The sequence below is a fragment of the Emys orbicularis genome, chromosome 5 (assembly GCF_028017835.1).
Source record: "Emys orbicularis isolate rEmyOrb1 chromosome 5, rEmyOrb1.hap1, whole genome shotgun sequence".
Taxonomy (NCBI): Eukaryota; Metazoa; Chordata; order Testudines; family Emydidae; genus Emys; species Emys orbicularis.
Genome location: NC_088687.1, coordinates 126,140,403 through 126,157,077, shown reverse-complemented (window position 1 = coordinate 126,157,077; position 16,675 = coordinate 126,140,403). Strand labels below are relative to the sequence as shown.

The window sequence follows — 16,675 nt, the reverse complement described above, 5'->3', positions numbered from 1 at the left end:
CTTCTGAGACACTTGATACTGGACTAGTTGGATCACTGTCTGCTCCTTGTTTTCAGCTGATCTTGAGACTCTTGTTTGTAGTAAAGAGCTTGGACACCTGTAGAAGCAAGGGGGGAGACAAGGAGAGCAAATACTGTGTGACCAACCAGCTCTGCTGACCACCAGTGATCCATAGACCACAGTTTGTGAATCACTTTGCTTTAAGAAATGAAAATAACTATTTTCCAGATTATGAATACAAGTATACCTTTTAGACCAGGATGGATTTCTCTAAACAGTGATTCTCTACTTTACTCATTCAGTGGACCACTTCATGAGCATTTTATGGAGCCATCTCCCCTTAAAACACCCTAGTCTCATTGCTTGGTTTTGAACATACAGCTCTGCAGACTGCTAGAATAGGTTTTCGGGTGATGCACATCCCACAGTTCGAGAACTGCTGCTTCTGATTCGCATACATCTCTCTCTCTCTATACAGATATAATAGGTTTCTTTTTTATTATATTGTAATAAACCCTCCGTTTTCTTTAACATAGTGATCCTGACTGTGAGGGCCATCGCTGTGAGAACAGTAATACGTATGATCATCAGCAGTACGATGGAGAGGAGAGCCAAGATGAAGACAGCTGTTCAGAGCATAGCTCCAGTACCTCAACATCCACAAATCAGAAAGAAGGAAAATACTGTGACTGTTGCTACTGTGAGTTCTTCGGTCATGGAGGAGTAAGTTTTGTTTAATGATTTTAATAAGAGTAATGTTTTCAAGTGTGCTGTCATCTGTTGCTTGTTGTAATATTATCTAATTGGCTGTAATATTAGTAATAGTAAAAATGACTGTAAATTCCTTTTTTCATTTTAAACTGTAAATTTTAATCGGGTATCTTATAATCAGCTTACTGCAAAGGTAGGAGTTTGGTAGATAGAAAATGCATTCTAAAGCATTGTTTAAGAAGCACTAAAATAAGCTAGTGACGACAAAACTATTTCACAGCTAGATTTCCAGCACTGTGTGAATTTAGGCAAATTTCCAGCTGTGTGAACTTAGGCAAATTATTTAACCTCTGTTAAATCTGTGAAATAGGGTGATTGTACTCTGGCCACCTTTGTGATACACTAAGAACAGAGAAATAATAGAAAGGGATGGAGCTAGAGAGGTTCAATATAAGGGTAGAAAATAAAATTTAAACTGGGAAATTTGTGCATCTAAAAATACCTAACGTGATTGCTCAGCTGGAAGTAATTCAAGAGAGAGCAACAAATGAGGATTTAGGAGGAGGTCAACTTGGAGAAAAGATTAACAATAGGTGCTTAGGCTGGTTTCATGATGGCTAAAATGGGTATCTTGTAGCCATGTATGAGTAACCGTAAAGTGTAAGAAGAGCTGTGTATGGCTTAGAAGATTCTCTCTCACCAGCAGAGGTTGGTCCAATAAAAGATATTACCTCAGCCACATTGTCTCTGGGATGAAATCAAGTTATTTAGGCTTGTTCGTATGTATATATCTATAAGTAATGAGATGACATTGAGTAAAAGAGCACTGCACTTCAAAACATTCTTGCCACAAAATCTATCAAGCACCTTCTTGGCACTAGAAATCTGCATCTCTAATTTATATAACTCTGTGACCAATTCTGAAGCTTTAAAGGGTTTGTTTTAACTACCAAACGCCTTTTTTTTTTTTTTTTTTTTTTTTTTTTTTTTTTTTTTTTTTTTGGTGAGCTGGCATCATCTAGTACGAGCAAAGCTTTAAAACGCTTCTTTAAATTTTAAAAAAAAGTTTCCTAATTCTTAGTATTACAAATATACTTATTAGTGAATTATTTTTCAGAATTGTAAGAAAAGTGCACTAAAACACTGACTTGACTAACTTAAAAGACGTTTTGAAGTAATAACAAAGCTTTAATACTTATTAATTGGCTATGGGATCTTTCCTTTTGTCTGCTTTTCTTCATTACTGAGGGTTTGACTCAAGCCTGTTTAAGTCAATGGGAATCTGAAGACTTAAGTGCATACTCCTTGCATATGCAGCAAACATGAACATTTTAAAAGTTCTGTTTAATTGCAGTTTTTACAAATTGAAATAGATACTTTTAATGTGGCAATCTATTTTAGGGTTTTACACAGACATCCATTACCATGGTAGCTAATTATCTTCCATGTAAAATCTGTAATAATAGTTAAGTACATAGTGGACTTCATGGAGTGTCTGACGCTTTTCCCATTTTGGGGTAAAAACTATGCTTATGGGTATTAAAACAAAATCAGCCATTACTACCTACATTGAATTGTCTTTATTGCTATACAAAGTGACAACCAACCCAGCTCACTGGATTGGGCTATAGTTTTAGCCTAAAGTCAAACAAATAACTTCATGAAGGTGGTGGTGGTGGTGGTGGCTTATTTTTTTCCCTACCACTAAATATTTACATGGAAAACAGTGGCAGCAAAGACTTACTCCTTTTTCAAATTACATTTGATAATCTGTCAACCACCATAACTAATTCCTGACCTATAACTGGAAACTCCTCTGCTGGCATTTGATATCCCTCTACCTCCCTACCCACCTCTTCCACTACAAGATGAAAGTAAACAAACAGGTCTGTTGTGATACTGTTGTCTGTTGCATATGTATTGCATGTGCACACAACTAGCATTGGGAGTTGGTATTGTTTATGCACTATCTGAAACTTCATATTGCAAAATTCTAAGCAGTACTGTGAAACTTTCAAGCCAGGTCACTGTATTTTTTTTTCTCTTATGGCCATTAGCCACCAGCTGCACCAACCAGTAGAAATTATGCAGAAATGAGGGAAAAACTTCGCTTACGTTTGACAAAGAGGAAAGAGGAGCAGCCGAAGAAACCAGACCAGATTTCTGAAAGAGAGAGTGTAGTTGACCATCGAAAAGTGGAAGACTTGCTACAATTCATAAATAGCTCTGAGACCAAACCAGTAAGCAGCTCTCGGGCAGCCAAGCGAGCGAGACATAAGCAAAGAAAGGTAAGAAACAGACCCATATTTGTCATAAATTATCTAACTTGAATTTATAAAGGCATTGTGTATATAGGTATTTGTGTGAAACTTTCCATCGGCATCATTTTGAATGACAGATTGATTGAATGTGCATTACTGATTTTAAACTGCCATTGATGTAGCCTGTAGTATACAGGTATATAACACAGCTGGTTTAGTCTGGTGGGTATAGTCATGATGCTGTTTTGAAAGCTATCTAAGTTTTTTTTACTCTCGGAGGATTTACCAGTATATCATAGCCCTTTTTTTTTTTTTTTTTTTATTGCAACTAATTTACATGTTAGAACTGCACATCATCAAAGGGGGTATTTCTTAGTGTCAAAAATTTCAGGATCTTTGGGTAACCATCCTGGAGTGCATTAATGTGACACATTAATAATGGGTGGATGTAAAAATCTAGCATTCTTTACTAGGACATCAGTCAGCTCCATTAAAATGTTCCTTCAACCATGTAGCATAGGAGCAGCATGTCTGTGCTGATGTGGAGGAGACTCAAGATTTGTAAGTAATTTGGGCACCCTCTACTGGATTTAGAAGCTGCTCAGTGGCACCCTCTACTGTGGTCTAAGTGGAATTAAAGACAGGTTGAGTGAAGACCCATGGGGGGGCCAAAGTTGTTTTTAACATAGGCCATACTAATGAAAAACAGACTATTTTTTCATAAGTCCCAAAATTAAGAAGTAGTTTTCTTTAAATTGCTTGTTTTTAACATTGTCCATTAATTCATTTTAAAAACACAAATTATGCAAATACAGTGCTGTGTACTCCAGAAGAAAAGAATCAGAAGATTTTGCAGGATTTTTTTTGCAAGAAAACCCCCCAAAAAACCCCAAAACTTGTTAATCTCTTAAAATGAATGGGTCCCATATAAGCGCTTCCAAAAATTCACACAATTTTTGCGAGATCTGGCTGTCAACTAGCAAATGGCACTGTGCAAGAAGCTATGCTCGTAATTTAATTGAGAGGTAAGCAAACTTAGCACAATAAAACCTTGATTCTTTTCAGTAATAACTGGGAAGACCCATTGTGAATTAGTAATCAAGTAAACCGTTTTAAAAAATTAATAATGAATGACCATCTTTTTATTTTTTACAACTTTAGTGTTAATTTGCTTCATAATGTACAAGTAAAAAGGACTGTGATTCTCATATAGTGTTACTGGATGACATTATTTTTATTGATGGTTGTTAAAATTTAAACTACTGTGGAATTTTCCAATTAAGAGCATATTTTCATATCAATTTGTCAAATGTTCAGTGGAATACTATGCTTTTAATATTATAAAAACAATACTGAAAAAAGTATGTGATCCACTTTAGTAATATGCATAATACCTTTATCTAGGTGCGTTCACTGGATTTTCAGGAGAAGGGCCTCTTTGTGGTCAGGAATAACACTGTCATGTTTCTTGTGTCATATTTACTCCTATTGGTACTATATATCCACACCCAGCCTTTATCTACCTCAGCGACCTATTCTTGCTTGTGATAATATTATGAAGGATATACAGTTGTGCACTCAGTTGAATATTGTCTCTTTAGTGTTGTTACAAAAATGAGCTGAAACATGCTTTTTTCTTGTTTTATATTGAGCACAATGCAAGTTATTGTAAATGGAAAATGTGCTATAGCTTCATGAACAATATCTGTAGGTAGCTGCTAAGTGTGTTCATTTTAAATTGTTTGCCCATTCTAATACTATTCTTGAGGGGTACATTTATGTTCCATACTGTGGGCTTATCTACACTACCGCACGGGGTCAATCTAAGATACGCAGCTTCAGCTATGTGAATAGTATAGCTGAAGTTGACGTACTTAGATCTACTTACCGCGGTGTCTTCACTGTGGTAAGTCAACAGCTGATGCTCTCCCGTCAACTCTGCTTGTGCTCCTCGTTCTGGTGGAGTACCGGAGTCGACGGGAGAGCGCTCAGCGGTTGATTTATCGCGTCTATACTAGATGTGATAAATCGACCCCCATTGGATTGATTGCTGCCCGCCAATCCGGCGGGTAGTGTAGACAAGCCCTGTGACTTCTAAAATTCCTTAACACATCCTTGTAACATGGAATGTTTAGGAATTAGCTACTGAGATGAAGATCTTTTCCCAAATGTCTAGTTCTTAGAATCTTTGTCCTTTATTTAATAAACTGCTGCTTTTGTAGCTAGAAGAAAAGGCTCGTCTTGAAGCAGAAGCCAAAGAGAGGGAGCATCATCAGTTGCTTGAAGAGCAGAGACGGCGGGAAGAGGAGGAGGAAGAAAGACTAAAACAGGAGCTGCAACGACTTCAAGAACTTCAGCAGTTACAGGCTGTAAAGAAAAAGAAAAAAGACAGAACAAGTAAAGACTGTCAGAAGATGGAAATGCTTACTCGAAACTGCCAGGCAGTGAAGGAATCAATCCCAAACCCACCAGAAGACATTCAGAATGGCATACTTGAGCCATCAGAAAAGGTAGAAACCTCATCTAGTTCACTGTCTAGGCATGTAAATCATGTGGAACAGAGGCCAATTCCTGCGATGGTCTGTGAACTATCTGATCCCACAAACACTAGAGACTCAAAGTTGCTTTTCCAGAAAGAGATGAGTGTGAAACAGCATGAGCCCCTGTCTTTTCTCTTTGATATAATGCATCATCATAAAGAAGGTAATAGTAAACAAAAACTAAAGCAAATAAACAAACCCTGTGCTGAACAAATGAAAAAGCCTGCTGAATCCCCCAAAGCAACAGAGATTCAGTCTAAGACCAGAAACCAAATAGAATCCAAAGTGAAAGCAGCAGAGCTCCCGCTGCTTGCAGAACCGAAAAAAGAGGAGAAAAAAACAAGCAGTAATAATAACAAAAAGCAGCTGAATCACGTAAAGGAAGAGAAAACACCTGTAGTGAGTGAGTCCCCTTCTCCAAGTGAGCAGCAACAAAACAATAAACTGATACTTGCAGAATCTCCTCAGCCAAAAGGCAAGAACAAGAAAAACAAGAAGAAGAAGGGAGACAAAGTCAACAATTCCATAGGTAAGTGCATAACTAATAATTTTTCATATAGATTAGTTTCAAAATTTTGGGACAGCTCTCCAATCACTCATGTCAGTGTAAATTGGGAGTAACTCACTGATGTTAAACAGGTGTGAGAGGAGAATCAGATCTCCTTCATCTGTTGAGTCGGTCACTATAATGACATTTTTAGTTAATTATGCTATTTTTTCTGTGCTCTTAGCATTGATGTTTAATCTGATGTTCAGTATTAATAATAGAGATGCAAATAGCTAACCACTATGAAATAAGAAGAAGTATGGAAAAACATGTAAGAGATTATTACAACTAGTAGTATTTTGTATCCCTTCCATACACTTTGAGTCAACTAAACAATAGGATACAAGTACCATCTCTTTCATAAGGCCTATATGAAGTGACAGACTTGAAATATAATTACTGGATATTTTGATGACAAAACCCATTTTGGAGAAACTCTTTAACTAGTTTTCAAAGCATGTTTTTAATATTAATCTCTACTATGATAGGAGGATTGAATCAGTAGGAATAATATAGAGTCTAAAACCAGTCACTGTCATATCACATGGTAAACCATAGAGCACAGGATTCTGCAGACAGGGAAGAGTTAGTTATACATACATTGATTTCACTTAAAAAAAATCTTTCTCCATAGAACATCTCTGTGCTGGGAAAGGTGATTATAAGCAAGTTCAGTATTTCATTTTATTCCACTACAGTTTCACTATGCATTCACAATGAGTAAATATACTGTGAAGTAAAATATTATATTGTGAAAGTTTGCCATCCAAATAACACACACCAGATAAGAATTGCTTCCTATGTGTATTTTATGCATTTTTCCATGCTAAGAAATTATTAATTATAAGGCATGTCACTATATTTCTCACACTAAGATGGAAAGATGTATAATTCTTTTCATAAAGTGATTTTTAGCACTTCTAAAAACGTACAGGTAACCAGATTACTTTAGTTTCCCTTTCTACTCAGAACAGGTATATCATGAGCAGGTGCAGTGCAAGCTTCCCCACAGTGCCCTGCAAACATGCTACCCGGAATACCGCCTCCACGTGCTAGCATAGTTCAGAATCTGTCTCTTCAGTCTTTGATGAGACTACTAATTTAGAGATATGGACACTTGTCTACATGGAGTTGGGCTGAGAATACCAACTAATTTTCCATAGATCCATAAATAGCTGTGTGGTAGCAGTGCTTGAACTAAGCCTCTATGGCATAATGGCACTTAATTTTAGCATTTGTGTATTTCATCCTTGCAGCTCCCTTTAGTATTCTACAGATTAAAACTGGAGATCCTTGGAGGGTGGTGTGGGGTATGTTCCAGCACTTCACAAAACTGAATTATTGTAAGTTTCATTACCAGAGCACAGAACAAATGCATGGTGATCATGAGTGCTGGATGAGGAGCCCAGGTTTGTTTTCAGTGGTCTTATGCTGGGATTGAATGAAACTACCTCTCTGATTCTTCCCATTCCTTGACCCTTTTGTTTCCCTTCCCTGCACATCTAGTTGTAGTTTGTTGGGGGTTGGGTTTTGTTTTTTCTTTCCCTTCACATTGGCCTCACTTCCCTAACTCCTTTATTTCCCACCCTTCTGTGCATACTATCCTTCTCAATTTGCGGAGGAGAATCATAGACCATGCCACCTCTCTTCCTCCTCCTAGATATATTTGATGGGAATTAATGATCACTACTGGTGAGGAACTGGAAGGTGTGGAAGGCTCTATAATAGAGCTGGGTGAATAATTGAATTTTTTGCTTCAGCCAGCCAAGTGAAAAATCGGGAAAAATTTGGTTCGATTCCAGAAATGTTTGGAATTTGTCAGCAAACTTTGTGCATGTCCAACACAAATGCCCTAAACACTGGACTAAGTTGTGTGTCTGTAACCTTTAGTCCAGTAGTTAGGGCACTTTCCTGGGACACCCAGCTTTGAATCCCCATCCTGGAGCAGGAACATCAGCTCAGATATCTCTCCTCCCAGGTAAGCATCCTAACCATTAATCTATAAGGTATTCTGGGGTGGGATGTTCTCATTCTCTCCTTTTGAAGCTATTCCACTTTGTGTACTTAAGTATTTATTGGGCCAAAGACGGAGTGACTGTGACTCCGAAGCCTAGTGATAAAGGCTCTCCCCTGGCAGGTAGGAGATATGGATTCAAATCTTCTTGCTACCTAATTGAGCACAGTGAGGTCCTGGTCCTGGTCCTGGACTAGGGCTCCTAGGTGCTGTGATCATACAAATAATAAATAAGGAAAGCAATTCTCCAGTTAGTTTTTATCCAAACACAGGCTTGTTCATAGTAGATTTAAAACAGGGAGACTTTAATTTTGCACATTTTTGTAGCAGCTTCAAAAGTTGCTCTAAAAAAGGGAGAGAATGGAGTAAATAACCATGAAACCCCCTAGGTATCCCAGGATTTTCCAGAGTGTCAAAGCCAGTAGTATCTCTAGAGAAGAGTCTCATGTAATTTAACAGGTAACTAAATCTCTAGCCTTCGAAGTTTACCCTTCTGTGAACCAGACAGCATCTCTCCAGTACTCTCATTCTGTGTGGTTTCATCATAATGAGGAACTATTACATTATCCTACAATAAAATGATGCTTTGTTAAATGAGAAGGGATCCCTCACTGGAAGCAGCACTAGCGTCTTCCCTCAAGTTTGCCTACTGATCCAGTCCTACTATTTTAATAATCATTTTCTAAGACAATGAAGCTTGCCTATCCTTCTTCCAATTATCTTCATTTTAAAACCCATCTTTTAAGTTGGAATTATCTTTTCACCCTTCCTAATTTCATCTTATCTCCATTTTAAGACCTGAATTAGGAGCATGTGGAAAATTACGAGTAGTGAACTCTTGCTTGGCTTGTTTGCTGACCACATGTTATTCCAAATACAGTTTACAGATTCACTATTCAGTAGCTCAGAGCACCTGCTGATTATCATAGAATCATCAAAATGTAGGGTTGGAGGGGACCTCGGGAGGTCGTGTAATCCAGACCCCTGCACTGAGGCAGGACCAAATATGCTTCAGACATCCCTAACAAGTGTTCTAACAAGTGTTTATCTAACTTGTTCTTAAAAACTTCCAATGATAATATACCAAGATTTTGTAGGCATCACGACAGAGTTTTAACTGGGGTATTAGAAGGAGGAGGATTAGAGAGTTTTCTTCTCAGCCCTTTTGGCAGCCAGTTGTCTTGGAAGGTGCAGCGCAAGGATCTGTGCTTACAAGAAGACCTTAAAGTCTGTTGCTGCTGTTAGTTTTTAGCATATTTACTTAGATTACATGGAGAGAGACTTTTTAGACAAGCAAAATTAAATGGTAACATAAAGTCATTGTGTAGGCTCAATTCCTGTAGAAACAACGTTATAGTCAACAACAGTAGTCTCCAACCATGGTTAAGATGCAATTAAATCTGGCAGGGTAGACTGGACCAAATTCTTTTAATGCCCTCTAAATCTAACAAAGCATATGCCGTAGCATGGTTGTATAAGAAATGAAACGTTTTTGTCCTGACGAATCTTCTCTCTTGCTGATTCAGAGGAACGATATTAATCCATATATCCTTTCTTCCTGTTGAGTATCTTAATCATTAGGCTGTAGAGTCATTCTCTCTCTCAGGCCCAGTGAATATTTAAATATCTATACTATACAAAGAGAAACAGCTTCAGCAGGAGAGATTGTGGGGAATCCACTCTAGAATAGCTCTAGTTAGTATGCTCACCTGGGAGCTGGGAGATCTGAGTTGAAGTCTCTGCTCCAGAGTGTGGATTCAAACCTGGGTTTCCCATATACCAGCCATATGCCTTAAGCACTGGGCTAAATGGCACACATGCACATTCATGAAGCTAATTAGGCTAAATTCAGGAAATAGTTTTCAGTTGACCAAAACAGCCGGGGGGCGGGGAATGTTTGGTGAATGAAGTATTCATCTGAAACATTTTGTGCAGCTCTAATCTATACCCTGGGTGGTTGGGGGGGGGGAGGGGCAGGAAGGGGAGGGCGGCCTCTGCAACATATTATCTATTTCTTTTGTTTTCTCCTTAGATCAAGTACTTCTTCCTTTTTAAATGTAAAATCGCTTTCAGAAAAAGTAATCGGACAGGGGCCCTGTTTTACAAAGCAGTAATTTTATTCTGTAATTACTCTTTGAAGAACCTGGACTAGTGCAGAACAAATGACGCATCCATTAATATTATAACTATTCAGAAGCGATACCCTGATCTGTTCTTATTCTGGATTCAGCCATCAGTTTCAGCCCTATGAATCTCCGATTACTCGTGGGCTTTGTTTAGACTGGGAGTTCTTGGTCATGTTGTTCCAAAGTTAATCGATTGCCGATTAACTGGAGTTAACTAATGTAGTTTTAGTGCTACCTGTTTCACAAGCACTCGTTCCATATCATGCTTCAGCACCGTGTAAACTGAACCATGACCAGGAACAAATTATTGTGGAGTGGGATAGATAATAAGACAGTAAATATCATAATACTGCTGTATAAATCCATGGTAAGACGACACCTTGAATACTTCGTGCAGTTCTGGTGGCCCCATCTCAAAAAAATATATATTAGAAATGGAAAAGATACAGGGAAGGGCAGCAAAAAATGATTAAGGGTATATAACAGCTTCAATATGAGGAGAGATTAAAAAGATTGGGACTGTTCAGCTTGGAAAAGAAACAACTAAAGGGGGCTATGATAGAGATCTATAAAATGATGAATGGTGTAGAGAAAGTGTATAAGAAAGTGTTATTTACCACTTCGCATAATACAAGAACCAGGGGTCACCTGATGAAATTAATAGGCAGTAGGTTTAAAACAAACAAAAGGAAGTACCCGGTACTTAATCACAGAACACACACAGTCAACCTGTGGAACTCGTTGCCAGGGGATGATGTGAAGGCCAAAAGTATAACTGGGTTCAAAAAAGGAATTAGATAAGTTCATGGAGGATAGGTCCATCAAAGACTATTAGCCAGGATAGTCGGGATGCAATCCCATGTTCTGGGTGTCCCTAAGCCTCTGACTACCAGAAGCTGGGATTAGATGTCAGGGATGAATCACTTGATATTTGCCCTGTTCTGTTCATTCCCTTTGAAGCATCTGGTATTGGCCATTGTGGGAAGACAGGATACTGAGCTAGATTGGATCATTGGTCTGACCCAGTATGGCCGTTCTTATGTTTAGATTAGCATTCAAATCATGTTAGTTAACTTGAGTTACAGCCTGACCAAAAACTAGTCTAGACAAAGCCATAATGAACTGTGGGTTTTTTTAAAGCATTCTATCCTGGGCCAGCACTATTCTTTATATATCCTAAATAGGTTCTGAGGTCAGACAGTGTTTAAATATGGATGTTAATCATGATAAAAGCACAGAAGATCACAATCATAGCTATATCATTATTCTGGTTTCATACACTATGACCCAGGGCCAGTATTATCAATACTGCAAAAAACCATCTCCCAAAGTATTTTTAAATCAAAAGTGAATTAGATTGTTGCAAAAACTGCCTCTTGGGTGTATAGATTCATCAGAGGGTGATGAGGCTAACAAGTTCAGGCAGCCAATTATTGTATATTTTTCATTCCGAGTAACCCTTGCTGGCTGATCAGCTCTTCAGTTTCCCAGTCTGTTCTATAATTGAACTCTCTCTTGCATGGGTCAGTCCTGTGGAATGTTTTGTAATCAATGTGAAGAGTCAATCTGCTGCTCATTCCTTTTTGTCTTTGCTATTGGAAATAAGTTGTTTAGTTTTTTAAGCCTTCAGCCAAAAGAAGTATACAAAGGCTAAGCAGTCCTCAGAGACCTCACTTCAGTCTGTCCAAATTTTTTTTTCTTCTAGAGTAAAACAGCCAACTGAAACTAATTTGGTGTATCTTTCCATTTTGCAGATGATGTGTTTCTGCCCAAAGACATTGACCTAGACAGTGTGGAAATGGATGAGACAGAACGGGAAGTGGAGTATTTTAAAAGGTAAATAAAAGTGCTATCAACTCTGCATGTACGCCTGTTGTGTTGCTTAATATATGTGATCGAAATGAAAACAATTAACTCTTTGCATAAAAGCATGGTTACTGTAATGAGCGTCAAAGCTATAGCTTTATGGGTAGAAATTATAGTCATGTGGCCTTAGCACAGAACATGGAGAACCAGACAAGAGCCAATAATATGTAGTTGCCATACAGGAACAGACATTTATGTATGGCATCTGCTATTCTACCTCCATCACTGACATTACTTACTACTTTGGAGGAAGACTAAAACTTTCCCACAATGCACCTAGCTATCTGTTCAGTGCTGTCTGTTTAAAAAACTAAACTGTTGATCACCATGGTATCTGAACACTTTGTACAATTTCCTCTGAACTCTGGCAAGTTATCCACTTACACCAAGAAGACACATTTAATGGGCTCACTAATTTTCTATCACTTTAAAAAAAATTATGTTTCAGAGATTTTCCTTTTATAGATATAATGGAGAGTACTGCCTGAATCAGTCAGAATTCATAGAAAATCCAGTTACAAATATTGTTATACAGTTTCAGTACTCTTTAGCAATTTCTAGCAATGAACTGTACTACAGCAATGAACTGTACAGGCTGACTAGGAGTTGTGTAACTGGTACTTTTTACTGCCTCTTTAATGTAGTGTCACTTTATCCCCATTTTGGAATTTCTCTAGCAAGTTGCCTTTAAATCTCCTCTATTCCAGGTTAAATAAAAGCTTAGTCCTTGCAGTGTAACTTTTGCCTTGCCTCTCTCACTGTGTTCCCTCTCTTCCGTGGACTTTAATGCTTAGGCCTGATCTACACCTAAAACTCAGTCAACCTAGCTACATCACTCGGGGCTATGAAAAATTTAACGCCCTGAGCCCTGTAGTTAAGTAGACCTAACACCCAGTGTAGATTGACCAGAAGAACTTTCTGTTGACCTACCTACCACCGCTGAGAGGTGGATTACCTGCATCAACAGAAAACCCCCATCCGTCAATGTAGGAAGCTTCTGTACTATGATACTACAGCATCACAGCCATAGCAGTGTAGATGTACCTTTAGTGAAAGCAATTTAGCACACCAAAGAGGAACTAGATACTACTTTCTCTTGATGCTCACATGTAACTACCACAAATGCTAAGAATTGCACAATCACTCTCAATGGAGAATATAGCTTGCCTTTGATATAGGACACAGATACATATTAACAATCGTTGGAATACATGCTTACCTGTTCTATTGAGTTGTTCTTGAAACATTGTCTCTTTCATGAACTATATGTCCAATGAAACTTGGTAGATAATTTTTTTGTTTTTTACTTTTATCCAGACAAATGGACTATTGTCTTTGTCCTAGTTTCAGCCACTTCCTGGATACTTTCTCATGGTGTTTATTTGTGTCTGAAACATAGCTTTTAAAAGTACAGATTCACTACAGTCAGGGGAGGACCACTGTATAGGGGTAATGGTGTCCTGAATACAGATGATATGTAAAGCAGAGGCACTGACCACTTAAGTTCATTAATTATTTTATATTGGGGTGGGGGTTTTTTGTTTGTAAAAATAGGAGTGTTGGCTCAGTGTCTAACCAGATTCCAGTTTGGATAATAACATTTTGTTTGCCTTAGTCCTTCCTATTCTTTGTTGAATGCAGTAGTCTTCACTATGTCTCTTAAATGTTAGTGTTATTGTGGACTGTTAAAATGATTGGTATATTCCACACCAGCGGTAGTTATATTTCAGTGGTGATGAAGTGTTTCCTCTGTGTGTGATTTACAGTGTTTTATGGTCCATTGGGATTAAAGATGCTATTTAAATGCAAACTAATATTTGTATCTTTTTGTTGGTAAGCAGTATAACGGTTTCACTTTATCTCTCGCTTGTTTTGTTTACAGATTCTGCTTGGACTCTGCCAGACAGACAAGGCAGAGACTTTCCATCAACTGGTCCAATTTTAGCTTGAAAAAAACCACCTTTGCTGCTCATTGAAATGACACAGTTTGGGGAGGGAACCCTGCAGGAATCAATGAAAGACAACTCCACTTATCTGTCCTGTTGTGCTGAGAGCTTATCTGGTCTTGAGCCAGTGCTGCCTTGCCTTGTCCCCAGTGCTGTGTGGATCTGCACTGAACCCCTTGGCCTGATAGTTCTTGCAGACTGAGAAATTGCCACTTTCTACCTGAATTTGTTAGCTTGTGTGCTTGTAGTCTGTGAGTGAGACTTACTTGATTGTAGCTGTATGCTGTTGGAGTTGGAACAATAGCTTTTTTTTTTCCCCCCAACTCCTTCTGATTGCCTTGGCCTCAAAGACTTTAAACCTGCTTCCTAGACTTGGGTGGAGGCCAAAATACTAGTTTGCATCATCTGCAGTGGCTCCTGTCACTTCTGCATCTAGCTATGTTTTGTCATTCTGACTTCTGACAAAGGAATGGACCTAGTCAGTTGCGCTTTCATCTGCTCCAGAACTCTCCTGACACGGTTTCATGAAAAAGAGGCTCTCATGGGACAAGCATTTCCTCAGTTCTTTCACAATCTACTGTTAAAGAGTGTACAAGTTACGCTATTTGTGTTTTGATTTTTTCCTGACTTGTAGCCAGCTTGTGTAAGAATACTTGCAGAATGAGAACGTTTAAAAAAGAACAATACTCACACTATCAAATCTGTTATAGAGAGTATAATTGTATTAACACTGAAGCCTAACTGGCTACTTTTTTAACATATTGTTAAGTAATATTAAAATCATGTCTTTCTTTTTGAAAGATGGAATACATTAGTATGGCAGAAGGCTTGTGTCTTGCTTTTTTCTGCTTGGGGACAGGGAGTGGAGGAACAGAAAGGGACTGGTGAGTAAGCTAGACTCTTCTAAATGTAAATGCGTCTTGGATAAGATTGTCAATGAGAGCCCTGTGTGATTTAGTGTTTGTGTCTATGAACACTTGTATTGAACCCATCCAATAGCAGTATGCACGCTATCTGCTGTAAGTGTGGTGTACTCTTGCAAATGCTGGAATTCATACCATGGATTATACAAGCACTCTGATACCTCTCTTTCAATAGATATTATGTGAGGAGAGAAACTACACAAAGCTTTAATACTACGGTAGAAAATACAGTATATGGTATGGCTTCCATGCTACCACAGTACAAATGTTAAATAACAATAGTACAGATCACCAATGTCTTTTTTAGCTTGAAGGAATAACTCAAGGTTCTGATTTGATTGAAGATACTGTTATGTAAATTTAGTGCTTATGCAAGTGGCTGTGGAATGATAGCCCTAGAGCCTGAAATCTTCTCTGTCTGTAGATGAGACACAGCACAGATAAAAACAGTACAGACTTTCCACTCTTGCTCAGCCATTATATCTCACCTTATCCTTGAGGGACTGCTTCTTGAAATGAAGACACTTCTCATGCACACCCACTACCTGGTTTCTCTATTAGAGCTACAAACAATTCTACTAATTAAAGCCAGTTATTTTGGATAACTGATGGGCCATGCATGGAGAGTTAAAACCAGACTCAAACAGCAGTCAAATGGGAACAGCTTTTGGTCTGTGCCAAACAGGGCTAAATTTTACCCAGTTATGTAAAAATGAAAGGATTCTTGTCCTCATCAGTCCTTTGTGCTATATAATGCACTAAAGAATACCATTACACTGAAATCTAAAAGATTAACGAAGACCCAACTCACCATTATAAAGATTGGCTATCTCAATGTGAAATCTAAGTTCTTCAGTACCAAGGTATAACACAAGGTGGCACTGTGGATCACAACTACTTGCAATTTAAGTTTTGAATGATTTACTCAGTAGTGAACTATTAGTGTTAAATGGAATGTCTGCGTCTTGTCATGTGACCAGGTAACGTTCAAGATTCCAAATACTATGCAATTTTCTTCTCTTCCCTCTTCCCCCCCCAATAGGTGTGCTGTTAAGAGGGCAAATATTGGGTTTTCTAAAATCTATTAAAAATATATGTAATTCACTTCCTACACTTAGAATGTTTTAATAAAAAGTATCTTTCCTCCCCATGTATTTAACATGGTGCACTCAATAAGCTGTTAATATAACATGCTTTCCTTTTCTCTATTTTGAAAATATTGGTTTTATAAGACTTATCAAAAAGAATTGCCCCACACTTGAATTGTTATATGTAACTTTCATTCTTAAAAGTTGGTACCTCAATGCTCTTCACAGCTGACCAGAATAATACAGATAAAGCTTATTCAATTCCAGCCACTCCATGGAAAGCATGAAGAATGAGTCTGAATGGATCACCTATAGCTCCTCTATGACGAGAATTTACAGGCAAGTCACTCCTTCACCCCACCCCCAATTCATAATTGTTTCAGTAAGGACAATCGGAGATGTGAGCAGGGCTGGGATCCAGGAACCCTTGAGTACTAATCCTTGCTCCAATACTTACTTTTTCTATGACCTTGGGCAAATCACTTAACTTCTCCGTCTGTTACCCTGTCTGTAAAATGGGTATGATAATACCTTCCAACCATACAGTAAGGCTTCATTTAGGTAATGTTTGCAAAGTTCTGTGAAGATGCAAAGTGATATCTAAACACTCAGCATTATTATTAAGGCTTGTAAAACACAAATATTATTGCCTG

The 16,675-nt window shown here is 38.1% G+C and overlaps 1 protein-coding gene across 1 annotated transcript in view; it reads left to right on the top strand.

Annotated features, from left to right (window-relative positions):
* The window catches only part of FAM193A (family with sequence similarity 193 member A), a 97,245-nt gene extending 82,421 nt beyond the window's left edge, over window positions 1–14,824 (top strand). The window contains exons 18-22 of the mRNA XM_065404727.1: window positions 537–723; window positions 2,769–2,999; window positions 5,195–6,041; window positions 11,954–12,035; window positions 13,948–14,824. Coding sequence (XP_065260799.1) covers window positions 537–723; window positions 2,769–2,999; window positions 5,195–6,041; window positions 11,954–12,035; window positions 13,948–14,041 — 1,441 coding nt within the window. The 3' untranslated portion in view covers window positions 14,042–14,824. The remainder of the gene's footprint in view (window positions 1–536; window positions 724–2,768; window positions 3,000–5,194; window positions 6,042–11,953; window positions 12,036–13,947) is intronic.
* Window positions 14,825–16,675: the final 1,851 nt, after the last annotated feature.